General features: G+C 34.2%; 1 protein-coding gene across 1 annotated transcript; it reads left to right on the forward strand.

The window, feature by feature from the left end:
* The first annotated feature begins 8,444 nt into the window (after positions 1-8,444).
* On the forward strand, positions 8,445-9,341 carry LOC125858879 (probable serine/threonine-protein kinase At1g01540). The gene is made up of 3 exons (XM_049538662.1): positions 8,445-8,543; positions 8,645-8,756; positions 9,013-9,341. Exons 1-3 carry the CDS (start codon positions 8,445-8,447, stop codon positions 9,339-9,341), a joined length of 540 nt encoding a protein of 179 aa, XP_049394619.1.
* The last annotated feature ends 1,008 nt before the right edge of the window (positions 9,342-10,349 follow it).

Below are 10,349 nucleotides of genomic sequence, written 5' to 3' on the forward strand. Positions count from 1 at the left end.
ACGGGTAGGATTGGAATGATGGCACAACCCTACGCAGATCAGATTTGAGGAGTCACTGGAAAGACGAATGGAACTATGCAAATCAAATTTGAGGAGTCATCGAAAAGACACATGATGCTATGCAACTCAGATATGAGAAAATAGTTCGGAAAAATCCACGGTACTACACAAATTTAAATATGAAAAGTAGTTCAGAGAGATGCACGGTGCTACGCAAAATAGATATGCAAAAAAAGGTAGTCACCGAAAGGATGACACGGTGCTACACAAATTAAATATAAAAAAAATAGTCACTGAAAAGATGACATGGTGCTACACAAATTAGATATGAGAAAGTAGTCACATGAAAGATACACGGTGACCCAACTTTTGCTAACATAATCATTGGCCAGACGGGCATCATGTATGGGTAATAGCCACCCGCTGGCAGAGGAAGCTCTTTGATTTTCTACAAAGATTGTAGAAGCTCTGATACCATGTGAGAAATATAGAAAAATAATAGTATTGAATTGTTGTTGTGTCTACATTATTACATTGAGACCTTATTTATAGACCTTAGAAACAATCTCTTACCAAGTAGGATACTATTTAGTATTCCTATTCCTATTCTAATAGAATTGTATAAACCTATACTTATTCTAATAGGATTGTATAAACCTATTCATATTCTAATAGGATTGTATAAACTTATTCATATTCTAACAGTATGCAACTCTACTAAACTGGTTAACATGGTACTACACCCTGAAATATGGCCAATCGATCCTAACATAAGGTATCTAATCAAAGTAAAGTAGGAAATCGATACCCACCCCCAATTCACTCCAGTCGACATGCTTTTACACAATTAAGTTCAATCTAATAGAAAGGAAGTTGTAGCCTACCTTAAGGCCAACCACGCGCGCTCCAAATCACTTTGCTGGTGCTTTTCCTTCCCGAAGGACCTTTGAATGCTGTCACTCTATCAAATATAGGATCATAACGTTAGTACGGTCGTTTAGACACCAAAATCACAACAAGCGGAGACGGGTCAATTTTGGAGTCAAAACGGGAATCGTGGGACCCGCACCAAACTATCCGAATTTGACTCCATCAAAAGACCCAAAATAGTACCCCCAAACTTGTGTTCCAAAATAGAACACAATTCGAGGCTCAAAACGCAGTAAAACCCAACATGCAAGAAAACCACACTTTAATCAACTTAAAAGAAAACATGCAACAGTCTAAACTCGGAATTTACAAGAATTAAATGGTCCCCAACACTCCTTGAACACTCCACGATGTAGCCACGATAATTTCCAACACGTGGGAGTTCGAATCACCCAAAATCGAGCTAAAATGAGTAGTATATCACCAATTCAAGAAAGCCACAAACTAAGAACTTGAAAATGGCTACAGCTGTCTGGTTAATCACAAATTTTACCTCGAACGACGCACACCCGACAACTTTCAAACACTCTACATCGAAGCCACCAAAAATACAAAGCTCCCACACTTCGAATCGCCTAATTCGATTAAGAGATAAAGGAGATGAGATGTTTATAAGTTTGGAAAAAGGGTTGCTGATTTTTCTTCATTAAATACCAAATTTTCTGCTTTTTTTTTTTCGAAAACTTAAAAAACTCCGACGGGGTGCTCCGAATTCGTTCGGAACCCCGTGCATGCAAACGAGATATGCAACCATACCAAATTCGTTATTCTGAACTCAATGGCATAGTCAAAATTTTCATACGAGGTCATCTTGATAAAAAGTGGGTCCCACATCCAAATGTCATTTTAAGTCAAAAACCATAAAAAGGGCTCAAAAAAATATCGAAAACCTCGGGACACAAAAGAAGGGTCAATCTAGACCAAACTNCGAATCGCCTAATTCGATTAAGAGATAAAGGAGATGAGATGTTTATAAGTTTGGAAAAAGGGTTGCTGATTTTTCTTCATTAAATACCAAATTTTCTGCTTTTTTTTTTTCGAAAACTTAAAAAACTCCGACGGGGTGCTCCGAATTCATTCGAAACCCCGTGCATGCAAACGAGATATGCAACCATACCAAATTCGTTATTCTGAACTCAATGGCATAGTCAAAATTTTCATACGAGGTCATCTTGATAAAAAGTGGGTCCCACACCCAAATGTCATTTTAAGTCAAAAACCATAAAAAGGGCTCAAAAAAATATCGAAAACCTCGGGACACAAAAGAAGGGTCAATCTAGACCAAACTTGATATTCCGGAGCTAACTGCGCTGACAGAATTCTCATCCGAGCGCGTTTACTCACAATATTGACTAAAGTCAAACTTAGGCTTAAACTTAAAGTTAAAACGCCTAATTGCACCGACTCATACTGAAAACCTCGGGAGCCATGCCGACCATGCTACTAGCCTAAAATGACTCTTTCGGAACCGATGGAATCGTCAGAATTGGATTCAAATGTCATATTCTTGAACTTTTGATAAAAAATGATCGTTCAAGGTTCATAAGCTCCAAAAACACTAAAACTCGCACAATAACCAAACGAACGACCAGGTGACCAAACTGTCAGTCCCAGCAAGTCATAAATGACTTGGGGTCGCTGCAGGAACGCTCTAAACGACACACAGAAGGCAAAACACAGAAATGACCAGGAGGGTCATTATACATTTTATGTGAGGTAGTTTGACTCGGCACGAAGTTTAAGAAAGAAAAAAAGACTTTTAAAACTTGTGGTCCAAAATGAATGATAGAAATTTGTGTGGCTATAAATCATTTCATTAAGGGTAAAATAGACATTTTATAGTTAAATTGTTACTTAATATAGACATGTGTCATTCTTTTTGGGACTGACTAAAAAGAAAAGTATGTCACATAAATTGGTACAGAGGGAGTACTTCTTTTGTAGGACCAATCGATTGTTTGTACATATTCATAACAATGTTTTTATGATCTTTTCGTGAGTGTACATGTTGCATTATCATATTGGTTCTCCTTTTCTATTGACTTGAAGGGCTCACAATAATACGAAGCAACATTAAACAATATACATTATGCAACAATGTAAATCAATTCAATATTTGAAAGTAAATTTATATGTGCTTAACTTGTTCTCCAGACTGATAAGTTTTACCATTTCAGTGGTTCTTCTTGCACTTAATTATGCACATCTTCCTTTTAATGTAGAATAATCTTTTCATGTGTTTACTATTCAAAGACATAGGACTTCACTAGAAAAGAGGGGGAAGCGACTAGTCTCTACCTCTCAAAAAAAGGTGCAACAAGACTCAACTATCTAGTAACCTTCTACCTTAATTTGAGACCTACATACCTTCTTAAATTAGACTATGCTATATCATGTTTAATCACTTTTAATGATTTCGGGATAAGGTACAAGTACCCCTAGATTATGACTGAAATTTCAGAGACACACCATAACTAAACTAAGGTTCTATTACCCTTCTGAACTATTTTTTTTTGTAATTTTATACACCTTTTTGCTTACGTGACATACTTTGTGACTCCACGTAGTTGAGGCGCGTGAGAGATGCTTGGATGCCACGTAAGCCAAAAAGGTTTACAAATTTTTTTTTAAAAAAATGGGTTCAGGGTGACAATAAGACCTTAGAGCCCGTTTGGATTGACTTTAAAAAAATAACTTTTAAAAAGTAACTTTTTAAAGTGTTGGAACTTATTTTTAAAATAAGTAGTTATGTGTTTGGATAAAAGTGTTGCAGTTGAAAAAAAAGTTGTTGATGTGTTTGGCAAATAAGTGCTGATAAACACTTTTTTTTTATCAAAATGTCTAAAATACCCTTTAAGTTGTTAACATGAAGAACAGTTGATTAATTTAAGGTTTTTATACTTTAAAAAAAATTAAAACAAAATTAATTTATATTTTACATCCATAAGTAATAATATTTTCCTATCATTCACATATTTCTTTACCACCACAAATTATTTATAATAATAATAATAATAATAATAAAATAAAATAATAATAATAATAATTTAAAAAAATAAAATAATAATAATAAAATAATAAAATAATAATATAATTCAATATGGGCAATTTGGAAATTGTATAAAAGAATTAAGGGCAAAAAGGTAATATACTTGGTCAATATAAAAGGGCTTTTTAAGTTAAAAAAAAAAAACCTCCCCTCACCTAGCTTTTAGCTTTTGGCTTAAAATAAGTCATTTTTGACTTAAAATAAGTCATTTTGATAATTGTCAAACACTCTAATAAGTCAAAAACTGGCTTTTAAGCCAGTTTGACTAGCTTAAAAGCCTATCCAAACAGGTTCTTAGTTTAGTTAAGGTGTGTCACCATTATTTTGATCATAGTCTAGGAGATACTTGTACTTTATCTCATTATTTTATGCAATATCTATTTTATATTTAATATTTTCAGCCATCTATCTATATAAAAAAAGTTATATTATAAAGAATATAGGGATCAAAAATTACAAAAATAAATAAATTGGTTAAGGGAGTAATGGAATTAGTTTAATTAAAGTGTGTGTTTGAGATTCATACTCTAAGGGATGGTTATGCCTTATTCATAAAATAATGGAACAAAGTACTATCTTTTATGTAAAATTGTGAGGAGTTTGATTTTTAAAAGAAAGTTTGGTATACTTAGAGAAGTTAGTTATATAGAAGTTGAGGAAATGTTAAAGTCCCACGGGATATAATTCTCTAAAATTTGGAAGATGGCAGATGCTGAGATGATGGAGGAGGAGAAGGAGATGAAAGTGAGCGGCATTCGGGAGAAGATGAAGGAATTCGATTTTATGGCTTACTTTTACCAAACTTTCAACAGAACTGAGTCTCTACGTTGGCGTAACCCTAGGTATTCAGAACAATTTAATCACCTTTTGCTATTGGGATTACGTTGAGACCTGCCCGAAGTACTCCAGGTTTTTTCTCTTGCGCTGCTTCTATTACCTATATATTATTGTCCAGAATCGATGCTATTGGTATATGGGTCCATAAAATGCTCCGTCACCTCTCTATCTGGCTCTGCTATTTGTCATTTTGTCTTGTGTTTGTAACTTTTATTTTCATACCTTTCTCTTTGAAAACCAATTTTGCTAGATTTGCTATATTGTTAACGGCACTTTTAGATGTAGTATAGGCTTAGAGGTTTGTCTTTGCTTTGACTTAAAGCAAATATTTTCATTAACAAATTGATACTCTGATTTTAGCAATAGGAAATACAGTACTCCGTCATTCTATTTGTGTGGCGCCATTCCCAAAAGAATGATACATTTGTATATCTACGACTTCCCATTTTACCTTAGTGAGAAGCTCTAATAGCTATACAAATGTTATGCATATATAAGACCACAAATTTCAAAATTCTCTATTTCTTAAGCTATCCCTATCCTATAGTGTTTGGAATGTGTTAAACTATATATGCATCCAAGAAAAACAGAAGAAGGTTCTCATGGGCTAAGTATCACCTATAGCACGCACAGAGTTTCATGGGCAGCCTCCTCAAAAGGACGGGCAAGTCCTTCTAGAATAACAAAAACAAAAACATACATCCGTATAAATCATGTAAGCAATTTAAAGTTTGAAATCTAATAATAGGCCGAAGACTGAAATTATAAGCTGAACATGTAAGCGAATAGCTGAAGAATGAAACTTTAAGGTCATTTCTAAATTGTAAAAGAAATCAAATTCCCTACGTACGTGAGATCTAGCAATATGGGAGAGTGTTGGCCTATCTCCCCAGCAAACAATAGTCCTTACGAGCGTCTGGGTAGCTAACCTTGGCCTTTGTGGCACTCACGAAAGAGGAGACGACTAGCTCTCCATCTAAATGTATAGATGATTGTTGATACTACACATAAGTAACACAACAAGGCACATAACAAACAATGATACACATAAGCATATATATATATATATTGTCGTGTTTTTATATAGTCATATTGATTAAGAATGATGGTGTGAACTAAGTGCTTGAGCACAAGAAAACATAACGTGGGGATATAATCAAATATATGGAGGACGAGGGTTCTAACGGAATTTCCCATTAGGAGAGTAGGCCTTAACTTACCTTGGTCCCAAAGTATTTACCAGGCACTTCCAATGTTCATAGAATGCTCACAAATGTCAATATACTCATTATATAATTTAACAATATCAAGTTGTAGGTATTTAACTCAATTCTGCTTTCTTGAGTTAAGCCTTAAAGTTCCATATCTCAAAGAGATATGAACCTGAACTATTAATTCATGAACGGTTATTTAAGCATGACAAAAAGCTATTCAACTTGAGATCAATTAAAACCTGGGATCGTTCTAAAGAATTGGTATAAACTAAGGTCATAAAATATTCCTCACCTGTAAAGATTGAATACTCCCCAAGAAATAATTATATGCAATTCCTACGTGGAGAGGCTAAAGTCATGATGTTTGAATTAAGATTAAAATAAATTCCTTGCAGATGCTAACTTAAATCAATGATCTAAGTGCATGCTTTATTTCCAAGTCAAAGGTCATGAAAGAACTCTTAATGGCATTGAGTACTACCTGTACTATTCACGTATAGCCCAGTGTTATCAAAGGCGCGCTTAAGCCCTGAAGCGAGGCTCCAAACGTGTTGAGCGTTTCGCCTCGCTTTATGTGTGCTTTAGTGTTGTCATCAAGGTTCTAAGACAAACTTTTCCTTGCCAATGAGCCTCTTATGAAGAAGTGACACTAAACAATTAATATTCACTTAATAATAAAAAAATTCAATTTCTTAGGTCATATATTTGTCATTCACGTTTATAATTATTAGTCTTGGACTAAACGTATACATTTGTATTTTTTTCTCCCTTTGCGCCTTTTTCATTAAAGCCCCCACGAACATTAGAGCTTTTTTGCGCTTTTTGCCTTTGATAACACTAGTATAGCCAACTCAAGTTGTAGCATATTAGATGATAATATACACTCAATTACACTTTAGATTTTTATTAGATAACTGTTTGTTTAATTCTCAGTCTTAACTTCCTGTCAACATCACCAAGAAAATTGATAATCTCTCTCCTAGTCTATTTCTTAAGTCATGTTGTGGAAGGTGCAGCCAACAAATCCTGTTTTCTTCCACTTTAGAATTAGAAATAGATATAGGATTTCGTTTGACAATCTTGTTAGTTAGAAAAATATATATATACTTGGGCATTGTCCAAGTTCTAGACGATCATATTGACCTCTAATTCCATAGAAGTCAGAATGCAAAAATAAATTTGTTACTCTATAAGTCTGCATTAGTCATGTTGGATATTTATACCTGATTATTTGATGAATTTGTAAAGACGATCTCAAGATTTAGGAAGTTAATCATCCCTTATAATCATCATCAAATGAGTATTAATTCAACTTTAAGGAGCATTAAAATAGCTTGGGGCTTCACACTGCAGCCAACATAAAATTAGCAAATTTCATGATAAATCTAGTACTTTTATTTATATGTGCATAATATTGGCATGTGATGAGTTTAAAGCACGGCAACCGCAAGTACCATGACACTTTTCTATATTTTTAACAGCCTTGATAATATGTCTCAAGCAGAGAGTTTATTTCTTCTTTTTTTTTCTTTCTGCTTAAGTAAATTAGAGTTTGTTTCATCTGGTCCTTGCACTTCAATTAAAAGTAACCGGATGTGAATTGGGCTTTGGTGAAAGAATCACCTTTTCAAGCTTCAAATAGTTCTTCCTTATCCCTTTTGTGCAAAATCTTCACGCCTACCAATGCAACCAAATAGATATATAGACCGACCAGAACCCTGTCCAGTATCTAAGACCAATGAGTACTTGCTCCAGCTTTCTCTTTGACTGACTGCACTTCTTAAGCTTCACATCCACAATGTTAGAGGTTCTTCTCTGACTGTCATTTCTGGTTGCCAAATGCAGCTGCAAGTTCCCAATTCTGCCGGTGATAGATGGTGTGGTGAAGCCTTGCAGCTACTCCGAGTTAGAAAATATTACTAACTTTGAGACTTGCTTGATTCAGTATACACAATCAGGCAGATTGTTCCGTGGAACCATTACTGAAGGATCTGAAACACGATCAGTGATTGTAAAAACATGGGATTTTTTCCTTCCTTTGGACAGAGCATATGCTTATCGTCCATCTAAATTTTGTGTATGTGTAGATACACTTTAATTTGATTTTCTTGTCTATTATTTTGGGTTGAATGGATGATGTCAAGAGTTCTTTTGTAGGATGAGATTGAGTTATATGAAACAGCAAATGTGCATCCACATTTGGCAAAGTTATCTAGGTACTGTTGCGATAGGAGGCTTGCAGTTGTCTATGATGAGGAACTTACCACAGTTTTGTCTGATGTGCTTCCGGCTGGTATTTAAGTTACCTCAAGTATTATGTTGGATGGCTGTTTAGTATGAATTTTGCATGCTTTTGCACCTCCTTTATCTCTTCTTTTTCTTGTTCGTCAGATTACTTTGGGTGGGATAAGCGGATGAATGTGGCAACTCAACTTGCAGATCTGTTGGCATGGTTGCATAAAAATAAAATTGCAGTTGGCTGTATCATTGCTTCATGCATTATGATAGATAAGGTTCAGTTTAAAAGCATTTGGCTCACTTCTCGACTTTATATTTCCTTTGGAAATCTGGAGATTCTTAATGAGTTACTATATATATATTTTTTTGATTGCAGGAAGTGAATATTAAAGTGTTTGACTTTGGTTACATTTGCAATCGTGTCAACGAGGATTCTGTAATTCCTCTTAAGTATGTTGTTGGCAGATATCCTGAGGATGTTTCAAAAGGCATGTTTACTTACACTCCATCATCATCATCTCTGATGTTTCATATTATACATCAAAGATTTCCTATAATCGTCTGTGTGATGCATGATAAGTAATACTTCATCTATTTTGTTGTTTGGTTCCAGATTTCCTATATTAAAGGCCACCACTTTTTCTTTTTCTTTTTTCGTGTGTGTGTTTCTGCATATTCATATTGTGGACAAATAATTTGTCTGCCGAAAAACAGTTGTATTCTTATTATCCTGGACCAATGCAGGTGGGTGTTGGACGATGAAATCTGATGTTTATATATTTGGTCTTCTACTGGTGGAGTTGATAACCAAAACGAAGCTTCATTCTGATCCTTCCGTTTTCGATAATTGTAAACCTGACTCTTTTGTTCACAAAAGCTTTGAAGATGTTGATGATCAAACTGTATTTGGTATCACGTCTCTGGCTTGCCGTTGCGTGAGTGCTGATCCAAGCGAAAGGCCAACAATGAAGATGGTTTTAGACGATTTGAATAATTTGAATAAATTAAGGAAGATAGAGAAGAAGGTAGAGGGAAAACGAAAAAGAGGTGAAAATGAGTCCACAGTAGAATAAGTAAGTTTCTCCCTTCTTTTAGCTACTTTTTAACTTTTGTATTAACTAAATTGCAAGGTTGTTGCAATGCAAGTGATGGAACTTTATGAATGATCCCTGGTGGGGTTTGAATTGGAGATGGTTTTAAACGAGTTGGATAAACTAAGAAAGGGAGAGAAGGTAGGGAGAAAATGAAAATGAGTCCACTAAAAACGTTTTAAATAATTTTTTGTTTTTTTGCTGTGGGTGGGTAGCGAGGTGTGAGGCTAGCGGTACTGGGTAGAGGATGAGGTGAGGTGATAAGAAAAAACAAATTTTTAAAAGAAGTTTTTTATCTTCTCAAATTGCTAAATTCTTAACATTTAATTATTTAAATGTTCTTTAAATATTTTTTCTATTATATATATCATCTATGTGTGCGTCATGTCAGTGGAAAATTCTACATGTATGCACATGCGACATAAGAGGGACGTTTTTAAATTCACTTAATCAAGTAGATGTGTGTTTTTAAGACTGTCAATAGTTGAGGAATTAAAGTAATAATTCACTCTAAATTTAAGGAAGGGTGTTTTTGATATTTTTCTCTAGTTCTCCAATATGTAAATTATACTTTCAATGTCTTTTTCTTTTGTATGCAAGAGATTGGAAATGACTTTTGACACCAGCTTTACTTGAAAATATGTAGTAGCATTTATTAATAATGCTATGGAATTTTAAATTTGACTATATACTAAGATAGAAAAAGAAAGAAATAATAAAATTCTCTTCATTTTATAAATTAGACAATTAAATTGGATCAACTATTTTAGTATTGAGGAGAATTATATATTTTATTATTGAGAGATTAATAAACGAAACATGTACAGTAGTATTGTATGAGTTAATATCTCAAACGGAAAAGACACAAAAATATCCTTGAACTATCGGAAATAGCTCACATATACCCTTAAACTATATCCTGGCTCAAAAATACCCTTCCGTTAAAGTATTGGGTCACAAATACCCTTACTATTAACAGAGGTGTGTTAA

Source organism: Solanum stenotomum, chromosome 3 (assembly GCF_019186545.1).
Source record: "Solanum stenotomum isolate F172 chromosome 3, ASM1918654v1, whole genome shotgun sequence".
Classification (NCBI taxonomy): domain Eukaryota; kingdom Viridiplantae; phylum Streptophyta; class Magnoliopsida; order Solanales; family Solanaceae; genus Solanum; species Solanum stenotomum.

Coding starts and splice junctions, on each gene's coding strand:
- LOC125858879 (XM_049538662.1), top strand. CDS start 8,445: ATGAATGTGGCAACTCAACTTGCAGATCTGTTGGCATGGTTGCATAAA. Junction 8,544..8,644: donor CATGCATTATGATAGATAAG/GTTCAGTTTAAA, acceptor TTTTGATTGCAG/GAAGTGAATATTAAAGTGTT. Junction 8,757..9,012: donor TCCTGAGGATGTTTCAAAAG/GCATGTTTACTT, acceptor GGACCAATGCAG/GTGGGTGTTGGACGATGAAA.